Source organism: Passer domesticus, chromosome 1, assembly GCF_036417665.1.
Source record: "Passer domesticus isolate bPasDom1 chromosome 1, bPasDom1.hap1, whole genome shotgun sequence".
In the NCBI taxonomy this organism is placed as follows: Eukaryota; Metazoa; Chordata; class Aves; order Passeriformes; family Passeridae; genus Passer; species Passer domesticus.
This window is the reverse complement of record NC_087474.1, coordinates 34,707,594-34,731,122: the sequence shown is the minus strand read 5'-3', so window position 1 is coordinate 34,731,122 and position 23,529 is coordinate 34,707,594. Positions and strand designations below refer to the sequence as shown.

Sequence of the window (23,529 nt, the reverse complement as noted above, 5' to 3'; positions counted from 1 at the left end):
CCTTGGTGTTATTTTTTGTGACAAGCACACTGTCCTATTTACATTCTAGAGTGAACAAACAAGGAAGCATTCATTGAAATAGAAGTACTCAGAAGGAATCTTCCTTCCTCTCATTTGAGGAGGAGGGATTGGATGAGACATCCCCTCTGGGCCTGCAGTGGCTACAGAGGGGGCCAGCAATGGCAGCTGGCAGTGGCACTGCATGGAACAGAAGCACAGACCTAAGTGTAGGCAGCAGAAGGCACAAACTTGGGGGCAAAGCCTCATCACAGTACTGTCCCCAAAAGGCAACTTTTAAAGGTCCACCAATCAGATTCACCCCTCCTGCTGGAAAACAGAGCCTGTCCTTAGAGTGGCAGCAGGTATGGCCTGTTCCCTTCAGTACCCAGGAAGCACTGGCATTATTTCATTTGTTTATCAGCTTCTGACACAGTCCCAGGAGCAGCTTTGTGCTTCACTCAGAGCAAGGGCCTGGCCTTTCCCAGCAGGGCTGCCTCTGCAGTTTGAGGATGAGGTGCAGATGGATGTGGCAGTAGGTAGCCCCCAGGCTGTACAACATACCAGACTGATAAAAAGAGGGTAGAACTGGAGTATGCTGAAGTTGAAATTACTTCCTTGGGAGAGAGCTACAGCTGGGCTCGAGGCCTTCTTAGCCAACCACAGGGACATTACGCTTGAAAAACAAAGTGCTTCACACCAAGGTGATGGCAGCAGGCTGGGAACTGGCTGGTTCAGTGTCTCTGCACCCCCTGTTTAAGGCAGAACAGGGAGACACTCATGGCAAGGAATGTGCTGCATTACCTAGTTGATTGTGTCTGAAACATGTAACTCAAGGAAAGGAGCCACTAACAAAGGGAAGGCCTTATCCATTTAACATTTTTACTAACTCAATATGAATTTAGTACTTTTGATAATATTCCTGATTGAGGTCTTCAAGTGTACAGGAGGAATCTTGGCCACTTAAGGACTTGAACTGTCTATGCAGATAATTAACAAACCAAATACAGATTTTGTTGGTCTCCTGATTTCCATGATGAGTTTTTCTAAAAGTTGGTCAAAGAAGGTTCATTCAGGAAGGGCTCAGGTATCAGCCATTACACCTAGAGGTACACTCATGCCTTGCAATACTAACCTTTCCCAAGACCTTTCTCCAAGCAATATGTCCTGGAATCCCCTAAAGCTCTGTACTTCATGCAGCAGGACTGTGGAGATTTCCCATCTCAGCTGTTGCAGCTGTGGCCAGTGCACACATCCACACGGCCCATGCAAGCACAATCCTGGCTGAACAACCTCAGCACAGGTTCAGCACAGGATACAGGTTCGGGGGAGGAATTCCTATGATTGCTGCAGTCAACACTTTCAGCTCAGGGCTAAACAGGATTATGAGAAAATATCTTTCTCAACACAACTAACTTATTTACATAAACCACATAAAAGGTGGTTTTTTTTCTTCTGAGAAGAAATGGCAAGAGAAGGAAGTCACAACACAGCAGCTCTTCTATAAAAATAGTAAATACATTATATAGAACTGGGGAGGGAAGTGTGTTGACTCATTTGGAGCAGATTCAGAGGTTGTGGTCTGAATTATCCTTACAAACATATCTGGCGTTGCTGCACAACTAATTTTCTGTAAGTGCTGAATCAGGCATCAAAAAAAAGTCTTTTAAAAGCTGACTAACAAAGCAAGTGTATGAAGTGAAAATATGCTGGTACCCATAAGAAAAGGCAAACCATCAAAAAACCAGACCAGTTAATGTCAATGTCTTTAATATAAAATCACTTTTCTTTCCCCCAAAGCAGCAGCACTGTATTTCAGGCATATTACAGTTAATCACTGAGAACATCTTCATTAAAATCTTCAAAATAATTCATAGTCCATCTCTGTACATTTTAGCTTATCAAAATGCACTGGAAAAAATACTATAATTTTCTCTTCAGCAGGTGTCACTACCACCATTTCTCAAAGAAAACACGGTTTCTAGGAACACCAATGTTAGTGAGTAGTTTGGATATAGATTCTATCATTGGAGGGGGACCACAGATGTACCATGAAGTATCATTAGACACGTGTTTCTCTAGATCCTTTTCAGATATTCTTCCCTCTGACAAAGAAAAAAAGTAGGAAATGAGAACAGAAGTAGTAATCATGAAGTCACTTCAAAAATAGTGTCTGGTTAGAGGTATTTGAAGCACTCATTTCTTAAAAATGCCTGGCCTGTTCCAGGATAATAGTGAGATTTAAGGCTTCCAAAACCATTTGTTTTTCTGGGGATTTAAATCAGTGCTTGTACTTGGAATGCAGAGTGTATTAGTCACTGAAGATAAACGTGGCTTACAGACAAGTACAATCCCAAATTCACATGAAAAAAATAGGTATCTCTAACACAAATACAGCAGACATGGAAACATGCTGAACTGTATCTCACAAGCAGTCAGCTCATCCTTCATCAATCCCACCTCAAGGAAAGTAAACAGCATTTGCTGAATAGTTTCTAGAATAAAGTCTGCAGTGGGAAATACCCCTGTAAAGTTTAGGATTAACAGGGGAAAAAAACTGCAAAGAGAAAAGTTTTCTGCAAAGTGGAATAAGTACAGAGAAACTGTTTAACTCGCATTCCATTTTGAAGCTTTAAATGTAAAAATGCTGGGTTATTTTGCACAGCTTCATCCTGTAGGATGTAATCAAACTGGGGCTTCAGATAGGATCTCCGCACAATGCCATGAATTTACCTGTAATGTGTGGCTGCAGTTCTTTACAGATCTGTGAGCGCTGCTGGGTGACGTGGAAACAACATGTGATCTTTCCAGGAAACGCCTTCATCAAACCAAGAATATTTTTCTGTAATGTTAAACACACTTGCTTACACCACAGGCCATTAAATCAAAGCAGATGTATGCACACAGTCCCAGAATGCCAGTCATTATTAGTGAGAACCAAGACTTTGCATTTCAGCAGTGAGAACCTGATGGGTGTGATTCCACAGGCCTGACCTGCACACATACATAGAATTCCCACACTTGGAATGTGAATACCCTGCCAGCTATGTTAGTGCTTTTCTCCTTTTCTGACATAGATTACAATCTGTAAGATTTGGGCCCAAGATCCAGTTAGGTCATTTCCCACTTTCTTCCCCTTATGAATTCTCAGTATTTCTTCCTTCCACTTCCATAGGGGTTTTCCATTTAAAAAAACCCCTGCAGTATGTATTTACCATTAGTTAAGAACTTTTTGAGTCTTGTCTGGTTTATCTGATAAGGTCACTGGACCCTTTAGTGTCTCCTGTTCTCAAGTAAAACCAACTACTACGTAATGCTAATGTTATTTTTGCCAGAGTAGAAAGTATAAACTCATTTTCAGTTCCCTAAGTCACAGCTGTGGTGAGTTACCACCAAACCCCCAGTGGCTTCAGTTCAAATCAGCAAAAAAAGAATATGTTAGTCAGATGCTGTAGTTATTTCTGAAATTAAGATTTAGCTATTGCCTAGATTCTGCATTATACAGGACAGTGGAAACTCTTTAAATTATTCTGAAGTAAAATAATTTCTAGGTAAATTTGCTCATTTTGTTAAGTGTTTGCTTGTTAACTAGTTACTGCACTGAGTCTGCCCTGGGTTGCTTAAAAAAAAACAAACCCAGAAAGATTCTACTTTTTAGAAAATCTGTTCCTGAATCCCTAAAAAAACATGGGATGAAGAGCAGCACATATTGCCACTGCTGTGCAGTGTTCTACTATTGACTTGCTGTCTTTGTACTCCAATGCTGTTGCTTCTGTAATTTGCACTAAGGATATTTCCAGTGCCTTAGCCTGTGACATGGGAGCACATCCACAGTGAGGATCAGACCCCACCGTGGCATCTCCCTTTGCCCTTGTCAGCCCAGCTGCTCCTTCAGGGACCACATCCTCCAAACCATCAGTGATAACTCAGCAGGTCCTCCTGGAGATTGTACACATCCTGTACAGATGTTTCTCACAACAGCATAAAGGCTGCTAGAGATTCTATTTCCTCAATCCTCTGCACAGAAGTGAAGAATTTTGACAGCCATGCTCTGGATCTGAGGGACATGTGAAGAATGAAGGAGGGATATATTTTAAGCACTGTGCATGACACTTTTCTCTTTTGTCCCAGAAACTTTAGTGCAAAAGTTCTGCTGTTGTAAAACTGCTTAAGTGAATGCCAGGAATGTCAGTACTGGCACTGGAAAAACCTGTGCATGCTTAGAACAGACTGGAAGATCAGTAGGTGGCAAAAGGAAGAGCAGATTATTCTGCTTCTAGCAACAAACAAACGACTTTTCAAAGAAAGCAAGTATCTCCATATCTAGAAACATGATAGAAGTACAGAAATAAAATTAGTCATGAATCCTATACACAGTTTCTGGAATCATGACAGCTCTGCATCTTACAGTCAAAAGCTTTCAATACTTAAAAAACCCATAAATCATTTTGGATGCTTCTTTACAGAAGCTGTGCTAATTTGACCCTAAGATATTGTCAATAAACCTTAATGGCAGAGTGTGACAACTGATTGTTAACTGCTGAGTAAATGTTGATGAAGTACTGCAGTAAAACAAGCAGTTTTAAAAGCAGCTGTAAATCCTTCATTCACACACCAGCACTTATTAGTAACTAATACAGTATCAATAAAGCTCTGCTGTTATTTTAGGAAGTATTCCTTTGGATAGAATTATTCTTTTCTAATCTTTACATTCAATTCAATACAATTTCTATTTAGACTATGTGGTTACAGTATTATTGCACTATGCAGACTGTTAGTGTGTATATACATATATATATAAGCTTTAGTATACTATGATGATCTTACAAGATCATAGTAAAATGCAGGGATATAGTAAAATTCAGGAGTAACTTACTTATCAAAATCAATGAGAGCAGATGTGTCCAGTAACAGCTTTAATTTGTACACTAGCATAAGTAGTTAACAAAACATGGGATTTGAGGCAGGAAGTGACTTTTGTCTCTATACAGTGTCCTACACAGAAGGACTCTCTGGATTTTGGTAACATTGATATACACACTAGCAGCTGAATAGCTGAGACCTGTTTTTTTTAGAAAAACTTTTGATTTACCTTAAATAGGAGTTCACTCGTATTTTTTGCACTGTAGTACAGCTTCGCTGTTCCCAATTTGTGTCTATTTCCTTTACCCTCTTGGTATCCATGAAGATCTGCTATATGCAGCAGTATAGAAAACAATGGGTTAATTCCAACACCCCCTGCTATCAGCACTAGGTTTACTGGGGAGTCACCAGGCTGAGGATCAAAGAAGAAATCACCTCCCACTCGCAGAGCCACTTCTGAGTCAAGAGTACACTAGGATGGAAAAGAAGATATTTAATTTCAGAACTAAATACAAAAGCTGAAATCTTATTCTTTTTGCATCCCAGTCACAAAGTTTGCTGGGCTGTGATTTTTATTTTAATTGACCAGTGAAGGAAAAACAGAAGGACTTTAAAATATACACACACTTTCCAACTATCTGAAGTAACCCAGTGTCTCTAGGGATCTAGTTCTACTTTCAAAAGTTTCAGTCTTATGGTAAGGCAGGATGGTGACTCCCCCTTCCTTTCCCCATAAGAGTTGAAAGAGGAACAATTCACACAGTTTTCCAAGAACAATATGTGGTTGTGAAAACCAAAGCTCAACATGTGAAATCACACTTCTACCCAAAACCAGCTTCATGGCAAAAAAGGCCTTCCTATAAGGTCACTGAAGGTCAGAATAAGTTGCATACACAGAAGGTTTTTCCATCTTCATTCCTTAAAATTAAAAACTACTCAGAAGTGAGCAAGTATCCAGAGAATATTTCTTGCAGAATCACTTCTGCAGTTGCAACTTCAGAGACTTAGAAGAAGGAAAATCAGGGGAAAATCTCTCTTACTCTCCACTTGTATGTAAGAAATTATTTCCTCAAGAAATGTGTGCAAGCATGTTTTTTTTGATACATGGAAAACAAAAGCTACAGCAAAAAAAAATCCACTTGGGTCAGTATCTCCTTGGTAAACCAGCACTGCATCCTGTCTGAAGGGTGAAGCTGCACTACAGAGAGGTCAGGTGAGTTCTTCCACATCACTGCATCCTGACAGAACAAATTAGAGCACTTAGGCCATATATAGGTTTTAAAAGATGAAATTAAGATAGGGAAACCAAGGAAGGTGGGAATGGAGGAGAGAAGAAGAACTGCTGAAAAATTAGCCTAGGGGATGAAAACACTTCCTCGAAAGAATTCTTTTCATAGCAGGAAACAGTAAACCAAAACAAAGGGAGTTCCATTACAAAGGCTGCACAGACAGCTAAGGTGCAAACATGTAACAATTCCACCAGGAGCAAGAAGGATGCCCTTGGATGCAGGTACTGCATAGGACACATGAGTTCCTAAGATAGTAAGCATGGTCATTAAAAACACCCAACAACTGTCTTGCTTTTCTTAATTATTGCAGAACTATTGTCTCTCAAGTCTACTGTAGGGCAATGAGCATTCATTATCTGAAACTGATTTCCCTCTCCCTTGTGATGTACACTGCCAGGCTTTGCCACCATGTTTTACTCTGGTCTAGAGAAGCACAAGTCCACATGTGTTCCAGATCCATGTGGCCTAAGGAGGACACAGAATATGGTACCCTTTGAGGAAATAAGCAGTTTTAGGGAGAAACAATCTCACATCTGCCCCCTTAACCAGCCATAGTTCCTCAAGACTGGACATGGGATTTGGGAAGAATCTCTCTTAACCAGCAGTCTTCCAGATATTTCCATGCTTTGGCCATGACAATGATAACAGTAAGTCAGTATACAAGAACAAACAGTAAAATTCTGGAGTAATACCATGAGGAAGTGTTGTTCTTTAGCCTAGTTTATAGACACAGCTCAGGCAGATCAGTGAAGCAATCAATACATCACTTGGATATTTTTTAAAGAAAAGGCTGCATCTTCCTCAAGTTATATAAAGTACATGGTGCTAAAATTTATTATTTTATATACAGTAATATTAAGAAATAAATACCTCTAAAAACACAAATACAGTGAGTACATCAGTGCTAATTATGCCCATTGCATCTTTAACCTGAGATACCAACTTCCTTTCAAAGCAACTTTTAAACAATTAAGTACCAGTTTTGTCACCATATATATAACATTTCTGAATTCTAGGTTGCTATTTTTTTCTGCTTGTTTCCTGAAGAAAAGCATGCACTTTTATTTAGCTAGAAGAGTCCATGTATACCCTGGAGGTTTCTCCATGGCATCAGGTTTGATTTTGGTTACCCCTTAACTAAAGATTTATCCTATAAATTCCACCAGAAAACTCAGCAACAAAACCTTATTTACAACAGCAAAAATTCATAAATAGTTTCCAGAGACTGTGAAAAGAACAAAAGTTGACAGGACAGATCACTGATGAAACATGTGACTCATCTGACAAACTAAATGGGGTAAATGAGGAACACCATTAGGCCAAGTCTTAGACTTTACTTTTCATACAAAAAAAACTGAAGCCTTGTGTTACATCTTTATTACAAAAATACTGTGTATTTAAAAGAATACTATAGATATTCTGAAATGTTTTATCATTTCAGAAGAACTGATCTAAGTATCTTCCTTGGCTCCCCTTTAATAATCTGCATCTATCTGTGATTGTCAATGATTCCCAGTTTATATTTGCCAAAATAGTCAGGAATTATGGAAGGTTGTCAGAGGTAACTTTGTAATGTGTAACACTGCCTGTTCTCTGAAAACTGAGGTTTTTCAAAAAATCCTTAATTCCAAAGGAGTGAGAACCCTTATGTACACTAACTACAATATCACTTTAAGTCCACTGTAAGCAGAAGTGGTGTCAAAAGATCACAGTAATCATATTTCCATATAAACATCCAATTTCAGTCCCTTACTGAACAAAAGGTTTTAAGACTTATGTTGTATCCAAAATGCTTGAAGAAGTCAACATGAATTTTGCAGTTAATAGCACCAAATGCTCTAAAAACAAACACCACCCCCTTTACCTCAAAAAAAAAAAAAAAAAAGAGCAAGCTCAATCTCACAGTTAATTTCATTTACCTCAGTGTGAATCCAGTGAGCAGGAGGATGAACAGTGTGCTTTACTGCCAGCTCTAGTATTCCTTCTCGTTCTAACAGGCCAGGGCTTGAACATATTGAGAATCCCCCAACTACAGATACTCCAGGAATAAAGAAATCAACCCTAAAAATAGATCAGACACGAAAGTTTAAAAAGAAACCAACAACCCCAAACATGGACAACAATAGCCAAAATAATGTGGCTGCCTTTGTTTCAATTATCTTTCCTTTACAACATCTTCATTTCTGTAACACAACTTTTCCAAAAAGGGAGTTAACCTTGAGTAACACTATTTCCTTAGAATTATTTTCTTCTAGAACCATGTCATCATGTTTGCTAAACTAGAAGGTTTTCAAACCATTCTGATTTTAGCATCAGATGTCACATTTCACAACAGACTAGAATCCTAAGTGTTTTAAATAAATTATTTGCATATTAGAACAAAAACATAATTATGGTCTGATAGAGTAGCTTAATTCCCACTCTTTTTGGTCCCTTTGATGGGCTCTTCAATTTTCAAACGTAAGAAGACTGGCATTCTAATTTTAGGGAAATTACTTTATATTAAACACTTTATTTTCCTGGGTAGATGAAATAACTGAAATAAAACCAACAGTACGTAAAAAATTTCCCATTTGAGAAGCCCACAGCTGGCAGCAGAACTGCAGCTCCCTCTGGTGGCAGATACCGCTTTTTTAGGTTTTAGGAAATTGAACTGGAATAAATTCCTACTTTTTTTCCTTTCAGCTTAAAAGCAAACCATGCATGAGTTTGTACAGATAAGAAGGTAACATGTGGCTAAGCTTCTGCAATATCAGCCATTAGAGAGTATGGAAGGCAAGCCATTACTATATACAAAGTATAATTCAGTCTCATAAAAGTAAGGCTTTCATAAGCCTTGATGAGACTTCCAAATAATTATCAGAAAAAAATTACAAGTTGGTTTGTGATCTACCACCTACACTCCTCTGTGTTCCCTAAATCTTTAAATGCTTCTGCTTTCTACAGCACTTAACAAAAGCACTGTATTTCACAATAAACCAAATGCCTGTAACTAGTTGTGCTGGTCCCCTTAGGAAACAATCACACTGATAAACAATGCCAGGTACTAGAGAACCATTATTCCATTCAAGCCTGGGTTAGGCTGGCTCAGTATTAGTTAGGTGAGGATGCAACAAGAAATACAGACTGACTGCTACTGCACAGGTGTTTTCTTTCAACAGCAAAGCTGTATTCTTCACAGACACCACAAATGCTTGAGAAAAGAGAACAGCACTTTGAGTAGTTCACTACTTTTTGAAGAAAAAGAATGTTGTCTGCTTACTTTACCAAAAATTCACCCTTTGAAAAAAAAACCTCGTTCTCTCAAAGAATGCATACAGTGTGATACAATTTTTAACTTGATGCTTATAATATCTTGATGATGCATAAAGATACTTGACTGCAAAAGAATGGTCTACAACCAAAAAAAATGGCCAGCCTATTTCAGTGTCCTCTGCTTGTGCAGCCCGGCTGCCGGTGGGGTCCAGCTTTAGTGACAGTCAGGCTCTGGCAGCTGGGATGGGTCGACTCTTGAACTGCAGCGTTTATCCTGCCAAAGAACATCTCACGATGCTACTGAAGCTCTTTACCTCCCTCTGGTGGAAAATAATCTTCCTACTTAGATGAACTTAACGAAAAATATGAGAATTTATGCTGTAAAGTTACAATTTACATTCAAGTCAAATGTTCTCCTTGGCATGTAAGGGAAACATTATCCATGCCTGGTGGGGAAACACACAAATATGATTGCAAAACCTACATCAAACATGGTTTTTACCTTTTCCAAATACTAATGCAGATGTATTTTTTTCCCCAAGTGCATAACTATGAGAGATTTCAAGGCACAGTTTACTATCTTGTGGTGGACTAGCTCTGATGGCTTTTCTCAGCCATGTCAGGGAGGGTGAGAGGCTCCTGAAGAAATGCTGCCTGTGACAGCCTAAGAGAAAAGACCAGCAGAAGGGAAGAAAGTGAAGAAAACCCACAACAAAGGAGAGGTACAAATAGATGTAAACTAGAGATCTCAGGGTGTTTTTTTACTTCCCTCCTTTTAAAATCCACCTAAACCGTATCTTTAAGAAATGAGTAATAATTACCCATTGCTGGAGTGAGAGATCAGAAACACTAAAACCATAAAGCTACTTCTTCACAGTATGTGCAACATGCATATACCTCAATGCATGTTTAGTAAATCAAAAGGTGTAACAGCAACAAGTCTCTTCATTATTATTTGAAGTCAGATAAAGACCAGCCAGTATCTGCCAAAGTGCTTACAAAACAAATTCACTTTTGCTTCTGAAAAACTCAGTAATTAGAACACTTTCAGGAAATGTAAACATTTCAGTGACAATCTTTGACTGTAACATCTTACTATAGCAAATCCTAACAAGTTAGCTTTTTCTACTCAGGAAAGTGTGTTGCTCACCAAAATTGCAACCTCAGTTTATAGATACAAGTACAGAGAAGTTGGTGTGTACCTTACAAAATAGCATTAGAACACTTTCAAGGAAGAAAAAAATGAAGAAGAGTAATTATAATTAAAGCTTTCAGTTTCCACATGATAATTTCAAAAACATTTTTGGAGGGTAAATGTATGTTGCAAGTACTGGCAAGCAAGAATTTAATATGAGTCACTGCACATGTGCAAAAACTGCAGCAAATTACTTCACAAACAAATTATTGCTAATCAGCATCTTGTGTTCTGGTTCTAAATTTAAAAGCCAGCATATTAACACTCCATGAGTAACATATGCTGCTAGTATCCTAGCAGCTATACTTTGATTTCAGCAAAACCACTTTCAGATGGCCAAAGCCAATAAAAAGTTTAAGAACATACAAATGTCCATTGCCAAAAGCAGCTACTCCTAGTTTTAAATTAATTTCTAAGAGAAAAAAAAGTTACTGAGTGAGAGCATTTTTAACAAGGAAGGAAGACAAACATGAAAATCCACTACTGCCCTGGGAAAATAAAACAAACCTGTAAAATTGTTTAAACAAACAGCTAATTGTTTCAAAGGCTGAATAATTCAAAGTTTTTATTTTCAAATTTGTCTATTTATATTAATATATTAATCTGATGCAACAGGCTTCATTTTCAAAGTGGAAACTTCAAGGGGAAGAAACCAAAACTAAGTAGCTTGCAAATTAGCAGTCTCAGCTCCACTTTAAAAATAACTAGTAAATAAAAACAGCCTGCAGAAAAAAGTGCAGTGAACTTCAAAGTACTCCTGAAGAAACAATGTAATATAATAAACCACAGGAAAACACCAAAACACTATAACTGAACATTTAAAGAATATTCACTTCTGCCCTTTTGATAGTAATATTAGCATTTTTTATAATGACTGTTTAAACATTATGCCAAATATCAGCTCTTTGACAGAGCATCCAATAAGAAAACATAATATTATATAAATGAACAACTTTTTCCAAGGCTCAAGGATCAGAAACCTTTCATCACTTTGTTATAGTGGACTTTTCCTAGTAATTTCCCCCTCAAATACACCAGATCTTACCATTGTCCTGCTTTGAAAGTAAAATCCTTATTTGCAATTGCCAAACGAAGCCTTTTGACTGTCTCTGATTCATTGGTGATTCCACACACTTTTGCTTGTGTAATTACCTAGCAAAAGGAAAAGAAGCCATTGTGATATGTAGATATAATTTGCAGCAAAAGCACTCAAGAAGCTTTTGTGCATGAGACATCCATCACTTCCCCATGTTACCCATGGCATTTCATTCCCTACAGCACCAATATTTTTCACTGAGGTGATGAAACAAAAATGGATTATATCCCTAGAAGTGTTCAAGGCTAGGCTGGATGGGGCCCTACACAACCTGGTTTAGTGAAAGGTGTCTCTGCCCATGGCAGGGGGTTGGAATTGCAGGATCTTTAAGGTCCCTTCAAGCCCAAACCATTCTATGATTCACTTAAATAGTCATTGAATGGAGAACAGTGTTTGTACTTGCAGTCCACCATGTCTGTCTCTTTTTCTAAGATTATAGATATACAAAGTTACTTTATTTCAGCTGAAGAGAAGATAGCTATAAAGAGATAGCTAGTTATCACTGATCAGGTTTTTCACACATCTATAAAAGACACACACTCCTGCATCCTCCAGCAACAAAGTAAAAAGATCTCTGATATAATGACAAAGGATACTTGTAAAAAATCAGTTGCAGGTGAAGTCCCAGGGACAATTAATTTAAGTAATTAAATTATGCATTAATGTTAATGAATCAACGAAAGAAAACCAACAAGCCTTGTGTTACTGCATTTACCCCCTACACCCCGATATGACCACAGGGAAACCAAGACACAAGGTCTCATGGCTGGTTAACAGAGCAGATTTTGTTTGGCAGCCACATGGGAGGGGATGTCAGAGCCACAGTTAATACTACTTTTAAGGCGTTTAAAAAAAAGATGAAAAATGAAAAGCAGACTTTGCAAAAAGACCCATTGTGGATGAGTACCCCACTTAAATTCTTTGATGCCCATCAGTGCAACATGGATTTTCATCCCCTTCCTACCCTTCCTTTTCAGGTTTTTTTGGACTATAATTATTAACCTTTTTTCCTCTACAAAGAAAGCAATGCCCTAAGTATTTTCTACATAGAGCACTACACAGATTTTACTGTTAAAAATGCTGATGTCACTTACCACACAAGGAAATACTCAAAATACCACCACAACTCTACCATTTATCATTTGTCTAAGATCAAACAGATAAAAAAAATTTAAGCAACTATGCTGTAATTTAAAACATATGTCAGGAAATTAATTTATTCTTAAAGTAACATCTGAACACGTTCCCTGTCCCATTAAACAGCAGGACATTTGCTAATTTAAACTTAAGTAGCATGGATTCCTGTTCCACTTTAGCAGACAGTATTAAATGAGGAATGCAGTCAGTCAAAGTGAACAAGAGAAATGTCAGATACATGACTTCAATGGCTGTTCTGATGGAGGAGTGCAGGAAAAGGACATTAAATTTGGACTTCTTAAGTCCCTCCTTTACTCTTCAGTACCCTCCTTAATTTGTTATTTGGCTGAGAGAGCTACAAGAGTACTGGAAATTTAATTCTTAATTGGTATAAAGTTCTTTCAAAAATTAAATTTGAGTCAGGGTGATCAAAGACATTCAGCCAGTACTTTGGACTATCACCAGGGTACCCAACTGGTCAAAGCAAGGCTGCAGTGAGACAAGGGCACAAGACTGGATTTAGCAGCTGTATTTCAAGAAAGCATTCGTCACTTTTCCTTGCGCTGGTCCTTCACATTATCACTCTTCAACAGGCAATGTTCTGTAGCATTCACACTAATGTAACACAGATTTAGGATTCTTTCATCCTTTACAGGACTGAAATGGCCAAATAAGGCAATATTGGCTGAGGGAAACCAACTGCTGATTATACGGAATTTAAAACCAAGCAGAGGATTTAAAGTAAACTGATTTTAAAGTGGGTAGAAATAAAGCAACAAAGAATAAATCAAGCATTAAAAAACAAACAGCATAATCCTCTGATATGCAGAGAATGTGCAGTAGCAAGAACTGAGCCCTGATCTTTCACCTATCTCATACAGCTTCCTTCTCTTTCTCGTGCCTTACAGTTCCCTGCACCAACCCTGCGCTTCCAACACCTCACAAGGATCCATTTTCCACGTATTTTTCCAGGTACTGACACTGAGCAGTGAAAGGAAGCAAGCCAAACAATAAGTATTAAAAAACCCCATGGCTGCAACACTCAAAAGTGCCATAATTTTTTTCATGTCAGAAGCAAAGGACAACATGCATTGGTCTGTGCCTGTCTCTACATCCATTTTCTCAGGTAAAACAGGATCCACAAGAGCAGCTGGATGTCCACAAGCACCACTGATCTGTACTCAGGGAAGAGCTGGCATTGGGTGTGAACAGCTGAGCTCCGTGGTTCCCAAAGCTGGCTCACAGCTCTGGTGCTGCATTTGTCTCATGCATCTACAGCCCAGGTCAGACAGTGCTGAATCTTCTCTCTCGGGGGTTACCTACATATCCCCTGCTCCCAGCTTCCTCTTGGGAAGAACGTGATTTATTCTCCACTATAGTTAGGGAAAAACAGCAGAGAAGGACTTCATGTACAGAGGCTGACAGATGTGTGGTGTGTGTGCATCTACTTTAGCTTATTACAGAAAGGAAATATCTGTATGAAGTACAAGAGTATGTTTCCCTCTGAACATAATGAAAAAGAATGCTTGCTGCTCAAAACTGAGATCCAGAATAAGAACTTCTGGATTTGATGGAGAACAATGCTATATCTTCCTTGTATTTATGAATTAAATTAGATAAAATTGAAGATCTTTTATCATTTCTCCCTTCAAAATGTCTACAATTTTTGCCTTACTCCTATGTTATAAAAGGACATTTTCCACATTTTAAAATCTCAAACCTGAACCAGAATTGTAGAAATCCATAAAAATCTGAGAAGTCCGTTTAGAGATGAGGGGTATCCATGTACTTTTGCTATGCATAACTTACTATAATGCATCGTTGGCCAGAAATGTATTAAGCTTCTTGTCCAACATAAAGTAAACAGCATCATATCACTGAATAACTTTAAAACTCATTACATTTCACCCACTGAGCACTAAATATGCTAATTTTATACCAGTAACAAATATAAAAGATTAGGAGAAAAAGAAGAAAACCAGACTCCAGCAGAAGGCAAAATGGAGCCTAAGAATCAAATACTGTTATCCAGTATAATTATCTTTGCAGCAAAAAAAAAATAATTACTTACATCCTAGAGAACAGAACACTAACCTCCTGTCGAAAATTATTTGCTGTCCTCTCTAGATGATCCATTTTCCTTTTTGATTTTATTGTGCTGCAAGAAAAAGCAAACAAAGATAATTGTCATTTTGACAGCTGTGCTACTGTCCCTTACTGATATGAATTTCTATTAGCATAACAATTTACCAGTGTAATCCAGACTACTGATGACACAAATCTAAATAAGAATTAAATACAAATATATAATTGGGAGTTACATGAAGCATTTATAGGTCTGTAGTAATTTGTCAGTTTGATTTTGATGTTACCATGGCATTCTCTTAAAAAAACCAAGGAGGTGGATAACCTACCCGTTCCCTGTGCAGTAACAAAAAGCAGAGTGTCTCAACACCCCCAGTGGAGAATGAGAGGGAAAAATTCTGCTCTGAGCACCTCTCAGTAATTGAGGAATGGTGCAACCCACATAAATAGTAGCATGAGCCATGATGATCAGGCAGTCTTCGGAATCACTGGTTCCTGAAAAAAAAATCATTAATATTTGTTAAATGAAGCATTCAGTGTTTGAAATGGCTTGTTTCCAGCTTTTATTTCCCTTAAATCAGAAAAGCCAAAGCTTCGCTGGAGCTAAAACTCGCAACAAATATAATGAGAGGGAATTTTAAAAGCATGAAAGTTTCATAAACAAGTGAAAATGTGCATTCTTCAAGTGAAGGGATGTTATGCCCACTCCTAAAGGTGAGGGTAGCTGAGGTTCTTGTTAATACATTCCCTGGGGCAGATTAGAGTGAAATGACACTGAATGACCAGTGTTTATTTATATATACATATATGCATATATTTATATATATACATACGTGTATAATACAGGTTTGTTTTAGAACAATTTGGTTCCAATGAAATGAGGTACAGAGCCCTTTTAGTTATTATCTATAGAAATTAAACAATATAAAACTATAAAATAATCATTTAAGAAAATATGTAAGGAAAAGAAAGGAAGAGAAAGAAAGGATAAGAGAAGATAGTGGAAAGATATCACCAACCATTAATCCAGTGACAAGAACTGACTCTTGCAATTTCACTTAGTCAAAGTGATGGCTGGACATTTGATCCATCAGGGGTGAGGGAAGACCATGAAATACAAATTTCAATGGGTTCAGTATATTCAGGTTCAGGTGGGGACTCCCAGGCTCCTCCCTGGGGGGAGTTTTACACTGTCTGTTCCAACACTGGGGATCATGTGCAGTGGTCTGGTGGAAGGCCCAGAAATGAGTCTGGGGGTGCTTTGGGGCCTTTGATGGGTTATGACACCCTCTAAGCCACGACAGCTGCCTCTCATGCAGTGTAACTGAGCCAGTTCTGCCCCCAGCACAGGAAGGGATGAACACCTTCAGGCCCAGCTGTGAAAATGAGTGTCCTGATGCCTTCCCTGGGAGGGGAGATTTACAGCTGGCCAGCTGTGGAAGGGAGGACACTGGCATGATAGACAGCATTATCCCACCTCAGCAGCACCTGCTTCTCACTGGCCTTTCCCCTTACCTGGCTCAAACCCAGCTTGTTGCTAAACAAAGGTCAGTTTGTCGTGGTCATCCTCTGGTGGTGGCTGCTCACCTTCCCTGCACCTGGGCTGCTCTTATGCAGATCAGAGAATTCCCACCACACACCCAAACCTCTCCTCCTGCCCTTTGGTCCAGGGGTGCAAACCTGGCCTCAGCAAAGCCCCTGTAGCTTTTCCAAATGGGCAATTGCTTGAGCCATTAACCATCAATGTTTCAGTCTCTCACAAGGCAAAGACCTTGTCAGAGATGGTATGGAAAAGGCTGAAGTACTCAGCATTCCCTTTGCCTCAGTCTTTACGGGCAAAGTCTGCACCCAGACCTCTTGCTTGTACCAGTGGTAGTTAGGAAGGAGAGGGATAAGTAGGAGCAGGGCCAGCACCAGCTGAGAGACACTGGATGCACTCAAATGCACAGAGCCAGATGGGTTACACTCAAGGTTGCTAAGAGACACAGCTGACATGCTTGTCAAGCAAGTATCTATTACCTATGAAAAACATCTATCACACAGTCTCCAACTGACTGGGAAAAGACTTACACGTGCTCATTTTTAAGAGAGGCAAAAGCAGTGCTTACATCCAGTCAGCGCCATCTCAGTATCTGGAAAAATGCTCAGAGCTTGTCCCCTTAGCTGGGTGAAAGCTTAGAAAGCAATCAGGAAGATGTGACTCAGACTTACCAGGGAAAGGTCACATTTCATAAACCCAAACAGCTATCATGATGAAAGGTCTGGTCACACAGCTAAGGGGACAGGATACAGCACACCTTGAGTGTCCTGTGGCTCCTGAAGCACACACACCAGACCAGATGGATGGTTGGAGTGGCTGAAAACTTATCTGGGCAGACAGAATTGAAGACTTGATGGCTTCAAGTTTGTTTCACTTGTTGGCTAAAACCGTAGGAGTACGCTGGGGCTGATACAGGTCAATATATTTATCACTACCTTGGATGATGAGGCAGAAGGTATCCCTGTTCATGGCATGGTTGTTGGAACTGGATGATCTTTGAGGTCCCCTCTGGGCCATTCTATGATCAGCAAACTTGTGGATGATACTAGGTCAGAATAGTAGAGCTCCCCTTCAAAAGGGAACTGAGAAACTGCAGGCTGGAAAGCAGAAACCTAATGACAGAGGTCTACACCTGGGACTGGCTTAATCCAGTGTGAACAACTGTCCAGCTCCCAGCACAAATTCTCACTGGTTGATGCTCAGAAGTGCCTTCCAACCAACATATCTGTGATTTTAAATGTTCAAACAATAATCATGTATGAAAGGGAATGGACAGTCAGTGTTTGATCTTTCTAGTGGTAAAGAAAAGGTTCTGGGTGGAGAATTTTATAAACTTTAATTAAGCCTGTTTGTTCACAGGTTTATTTAAAAGCACATGAATCCCTCACACTTCTGTGTACCCTACATAATACACCTCTAAAGAGTAAATAAAGTGGAGGACTCTCATATTCACTGCAGTGGAAACACAGTGGGAAGCTTCAAAACCACACTTTCAAACAGCTGTGACAGAGAAAGCTAAACTGATATGCACAACATTCAAGGTTAGTCAGAACTACCCTTCAAGTGTAGGAACAGGTTCATAGAGAGCCAAGAGATATTTCTCATTCCTTGTAATCTGCCTTTATTTTTCCTAAAATGGATTAGCATAACTCTCTATCATATACCATCACCTATCAAATTATATTTATCCCCATGACGCAGTCCATTGCTTCTTTAAAGCATTAATATTTTACTTTAATTTAAATATCTTTCCATGCATTCTTTTAAGGAGTGCAAATTATTTTCAAAATATTTTGCATTTCTAATCCCTTGAAATGGCATTGATCCAGCTTGCTGATAACTAATCAGGCCAGTACTCTCTAGGATTTCACTAACAGCTGCACTGGATGGTCACTTAGTAATCTGTCCTGTTTGTAGTCTTGTATGAATGAAGCAGAGCTGCCATAAATTAGGCTGCTCAAAAATGGAATACATTTACAGTTACTACTCAAAATGCCCATTTTCAAGCATAAAAATTACTTCCTGCAGCTTTTAACTGTCCATAATTTTTAATAGTTTTTCAGCATTTAATTCCACAGCAGCTTGCAACTTTTAAAAATTGAATTATTGAAAAGTCTCCTACCCCCAGTGAGCAAAATTACTTCAGAATTTTTTTCCACAGCATCACAGAGTGCTTAAAGTATACTTAAGTGTTTAAGCAAAACACTTTAGTATTTTCTACATCAAATGTGTAGACGCTATTGACAACAATCTCAAAATATTTTAGGACAACAAAATACACATCTAATGAAGCCCCATTCTTCTACCTTGGCATATTATCTGTAAACCCAGAGTGCTCAAAAATCAGTTTCTCGAATTGATGAGATCACTTTATGATCTGGAATCTTTCATATGGTACATCATGGTAATAGACATCTACACCTCCAACCAACCTGAAGTTCAATATCGATACATAATATTGGAAACAAAAGAAATGTTAGCCTAATGTTATAGTCACAGCTGAAGGACCCTGTTGATACAACTGCTTGAAGGCTGAGTCTCTGTCCTAAATTAGAAATAACTCAAACCATAGTTCAAGAAACTTGCTCCATTTATATTATCATCATTTTCCAATCATGAAAAACACGATAAAAATAATTTGCAATTTTTACTCTGCAACCAATGAATTCTTAAATGCCTTTTAATGAGTCCTGGTTCTCCCCTACCACACAGAAGTGTGACTCATGCCTTTACAAAATGTGAACAGCTTTTCCCCCATCTGTCACCTCTGTGATTTTTTTCACTCATCCAGCTCTTTGGCAATTCCCTGCCCTCCATGAAAGCACTGTGCTTCAGCTTCCCAGGCTCCTGTCAGGTGGGATGCTCTCCCTTTATTCTCATCTTACCCAAGCCAGTAGAGGAACAGCCATTCCAAATATCCTCTTTTTTCTCAGAAGTTGGAAGGGGCCATAGTGGGTCATATGGTCCAACCTCCCTGCTCAAGCAGGGCCATTTGAGAGAGTACAGTGCACAAGATTGCCCAGAGGTACTGGAGGCTCTCTCACTGGAGACATTCCAGAACCATCTGGGTGCAATCTATTCCAGTGCCTGGTCACTCACACAATAAAGAAGTTCTTCCTCACATTCAGGTGGAGCTTCCTGATCAGTTTCTGTCCACTGCCTCTTGTCCTAGTGGTTGGCACCCCCAAGAAGAGCCTGACTCCATCCTCTTGACACCCACCCTTAACATATTTTTATAAACCTCCTTTGCTCCACGGAATGAAACAAGCACTGCTTTTCTTGACTTCGTCTCCTCACTTAAAACCAACGAGCCATTCATTCTCCATTCCCTCTGATCCACTGGCCCTGGGTTAGTATCTGTTGAGATGTATGTCTAAATCTCTTCTGTCCCACAATCCCATGTCACTATCTGAAGGGAGTTCACTACCTGAACTTTTAGTTCACCCGCATCACACTTAAGTGCAAATTACGAGGTAGGCTAATGCAAGAGAGTGCAGAGGGGGACAGCAAGGGTACTGAAGCAAGCGGCACAGGAAGCCTTTTTTCAAAAGCTATCTCTCTGTAAAACACTCCTTTAGACAAACAGTCCTTCCTGCAAAAGTAATCAAAGAAAACAAAGCTTTTCCCCTCTTCCCAGGACCGAGGGGAACACGGTGAGCGCTGGGGGGAGGCGGTGAGGCGGGGAAGAGGCGGCGGCAGCCCGTGCCCAGCCGGGGCGGGGCGGCACTGAGGCGGCCAAGGGGCAGGGGAAGCACACGGCTACGGGGCAGGGCAGGGACAAGGGCAAGTGGCAGGGGAGGGACCAGGACAAGGTCGCAGCAGGGCCCGGCCGTTCCCCCGCAGCCCCCGGGATCGCCGGGCAGGACGCCAGGGCTGGAACCGGCAGCGCCATCGGCCGCAGAGGGCGGCCCGGCTACCGCTTCCGACCGGCGTGCGGGGCTCCCGCCGTGAGGAAAGGGCGAGCCAGGAGGACGCGAAGGCGCTGCCCCTCAGCCCGCCTCCCCTCACCCTCACCCTCCTGTCCCCCCACTCCCTCCTCCCCAGCCGGACCCTCGCTGCCATCCCGGGATCCCCGGCCCGCTCCCCTCCACCCCTACCCGCCGCCGCATCACGTCACGGGGAGCGCCGCCCTCGTGCCCCGTCAGGCGCCGCCTCTTCCCGTCCGGCCCGGCCCGGCTCCGCCGCTCCCCGGCGGCATGGCCGTGTTCCACGACGAGGTGGAGATCGAGGACTTTGAGTACGACGAGGAGACCGGGACCTACAGCTACCCGTGCCCCTGCGGGGACCGATTCCTCATCACGCGGGTGAGGGGCGGGCGGGCAGGGCTGGGGGGAGAACAGGGTGCTGCGGCCCGGGGGCCGGGCGGGCGGCGGGGCCTGACCGCTCTCCCGGCCTTTTGCAGGAGGACCTGGAGAACGGCGAGGACGTGGCCACCTGCCCCAGCTGCTCCCTGATCCTGCGCGTCATTTACGACCAGGTGGGTGCCGAAGGGAGGGCAGGCGGACGCGGTTCCAGCCCGGTCCCTCCGAGTCCCGTGCGGGAAGCGCGGGGCAGCGTTAAAAAACGCCTGGTTTGGAGCCACATCTGCTGCCTGGTCTCTCGTTTTTCTGGTCTCCTCCTGCCGTGTTTGGGCTTAAAAAGACGCCTCTACCTGGGTGGGCGTGGGGTAGGATACAGACGGGATGAAATCAGTGATGTGAAGAACTCTTGTGGCCGACTCCAGCAGCCCTGGCAGCTCTTCTCACCTCGTAGGCGCGTTGCGGCTTTAGTGTTTTGGGGACTGATTCATGCTATAATCGCTCGGTTTTCTGGCCTGGGTGTATGTCGTGGTGTTTGTGAGGTAGAGGAAATACAAAAACAATCGCCTAAATCCCTGCTTGCTGTCTTTAGGAGCAGTTCATGCGGGATGAAGTCGTGGCAGAACCTTTGCCAAACAAGGAATTGGTCAAGTGCTGATGAATGCATCGTGGACTGTGCTGCTTTGGGATGAGAAAGTATGGGGATGGTGACTGCGGAAAGAGTTGTGGTTCTTCGGGAAGTGCGTGTTGCTGTGGGATACAAGTGCAATAATTGTCTGTCTTCTTAACAAGAATCAGAGTTTGCTGGGACATTAAACACATGAGTGTGTTTTGTTCCAAAGGGTTATACTTAAAATATATAAAGTTGCTCTATGTATTCCCGAAGACTTGAGGATTATGTTCCTGATTAAGTCAATACACAGAAGAAGAGTGTGGAGTCAGGAAATGATAACATTTAGTCTAGCAGTGGCTTCTTAGCTTGTGGAGAAAAACTGGCTTTATGTGGGTATATGCAAGTGTGAAATGGCACAGAGAGCTGAAATGTTGGGAGGTGAGGTTTAGGAATCCATAGAATACAATGCCATACAGAGTTAACACAGTGCAGCTTCTCCCAGCCTGTGGGCTCCTGTGCTTCTAGCCCATACTGAATATGGGGAGAAAACAAGAGACCTGGAGCCAACATTTACCCAGTGTTGGTAAATTGTGTGTTGGTGAATTGACTTTACTCCTGTAAACATGGGGAAGGTGCATTGTATGTGTACCTGCAGTGGGGGCAACACTTGAATTTGGGCAGATTTGTTTCTTAAATTGCTTCTAAAGTTCCTTTGAAAGAAATTTGGTAGTTGTTACCAAATGACTCTGACATAACAGTGATACACATTTGAGGGTGTTGTGTGAAATGGAGTCAACCTTTTTTTTAACCCCTGCACAGCTGCTAAGGTGCAGGACTGGAACTTGAAGTGGGTTGTATTTTACCCCTATATTCTCAACAACTTTGTGATTTGACTGTTGCAGTAGATATAAAATGGGCTGCAGTTCTTTGTGCCATTTGTAGTAAATTTCTCAGCCCTTTTTTATTAGATTCTGTCACTTCCTGGATAGGAGATGGATACATTTCCCTTAATTAATAAAGGCATTTTTTAGGGTAGAATAGTCATGAGAACATACTCCATATTGATTCCAAGACTGCCTCTTGAATTACAAGCAACTGCTCTTGAATATTTACTTAAAATTGTCATTCCTGTGTTTTAATAGGATTTGACATCTGTGAAGTTAAATTTGGGGAAAAGTACCTGTGAAGAGTTTATGTAGCTATTTTGCTCCAGGCACTAAAGATAAGCAAATTTTATTGGATTCTTGCATTTAGTTATTTTTGTTCTTACAGCATTCTGTGAATGTTGAAGATGAACATTCTAGTGACTTTAAGAAAAGGAGAGGAAAAAAAAAACCCTACATCTAGTTGGAAGTTTGGAATGCAGTAAGCACAACCCAGAGTGTTTCCATGCCTAAACCAGGAGGTGGCACTCATGTTCTTTTGATACGTGCTTAAAAAAGTAAATGTTGTGGTACTTTGGTTAGCTATGCCTTATCAAATATTTATTTTGACTATTTAAATAAAGATGTTTTAGATTCCATCACTGGTTATAATGGGCCATTACTTATTCTGTTTCTGCACCAGCCATGATGATTTCCAGAGGTCTTGAGTTGCTGCTGTTGGGGTGGTGACAGTGGAGGTTTTTCAGGTTGGTTAATAAAAATAATTTCAATCTATCAGTAGATGCTGTAAATCAAACTTACAGGAGCCCTACCTAAGCCCCTGTTCAAATTTCTACTGCATAAATACCTTCATAATTTTTCCACAAGTATTCAACATAAAAGGAATTGTAGCAATTTTCAAATGCAAGACCAGGGAATGTGTGCTCTGATCTAATGTATTAAAGTAAGTTGCCATGTGTATCATCTCTAAAAGTACACAGATTTTGTAGAAATCATTGACCTGATTTTGTTATATAATGAAGGTCAGGCCCTTTCTGATGTAGGAAACTTGTGTGGAGAATTATTTGTACTTTATATGGTTAAATTCCAACATGGTTGTAAAAAGCATTAATCAATTAACTTTTACTTGGCATGTAACAAGTAAACATGGCATGTAACAGGTTTTTAATTGATTCTTAGTGTTTCCCACTCATCTGAAATACAGCTAATGCCTTTTCAAAAAGTAATTTTAGCAGAATTAATTTGTTCATTACATCAGTTGGGACTGTCAGGGCTTG

At 40.5% G+C, this 23,529-nt stretch overlaps 2 protein-coding genes across 11 annotated transcripts; one reads left to right on the top strand and one right to left on the bottom strand.

Moving 5' to 3' along the window:
• Positions 1-1,750: 1,750 nt before the first annotated feature.
• OXNAD1 (oxidoreductase NAD binding domain containing 1) lies at positions 1,751-20,685 on the bottom strand. 10 transcript variants are annotated; one of them, XM_064413711.1, is made up of 9 exons: positions 17,393-17,722; positions 15,247-15,412; positions 14,927-14,990; positions 11,645-11,751; positions 8,069-8,210; positions 5,296-5,332; positions 5,090-5,190; positions 2,731-2,839; positions 1,751-2,102 (listed from the first exon to the last, which is right to left on the bottom strand). In XM_064413711.1, the coding sequence occupies exons 1-9, from the start codon at positions 17,472-17,474 to the stop codon at positions 1,948-1,950; spliced, it is 963 nt and encodes a 320-aa protein (XP_064269781.1). In that variant the 5' UTR covers positions 17,475-17,722; the 3' UTR covers positions 1,751-1,947. The 10 variants fall into 10 exon arrangements, with proteins under 10 accessions (XP_064269781.1, XP_064269792.1, XP_064269810.1 ...); XM_064413722.1 differs by having other exon boundaries at positions 5,090-5,187; XM_064413740.1 differs by adding an exon at positions 16,433-17,285 and having other exon boundaries at positions 5,090-5,332; positions 17,393-17,721.
• Positions 20,594-22,890, top strand: DPH3 (diphthamide biosynthesis 3). Its single transcript, XM_064413869.1, has 3 exons — positions 20,594-20,761; positions 20,860-20,934; positions 21,348-22,890. Exons 1-3 carry the CDS (start codon positions 20,654-20,656, stop codon positions 21,411-21,413), a joined length of 249 nt encoding a protein of 82 aa, XP_064269939.1. The 5' UTR covers positions 20,594-20,653; the 3' UTR covers positions 21,414-22,890.
• Positions 22,891-23,529: the final 639 nt, after the last annotated feature.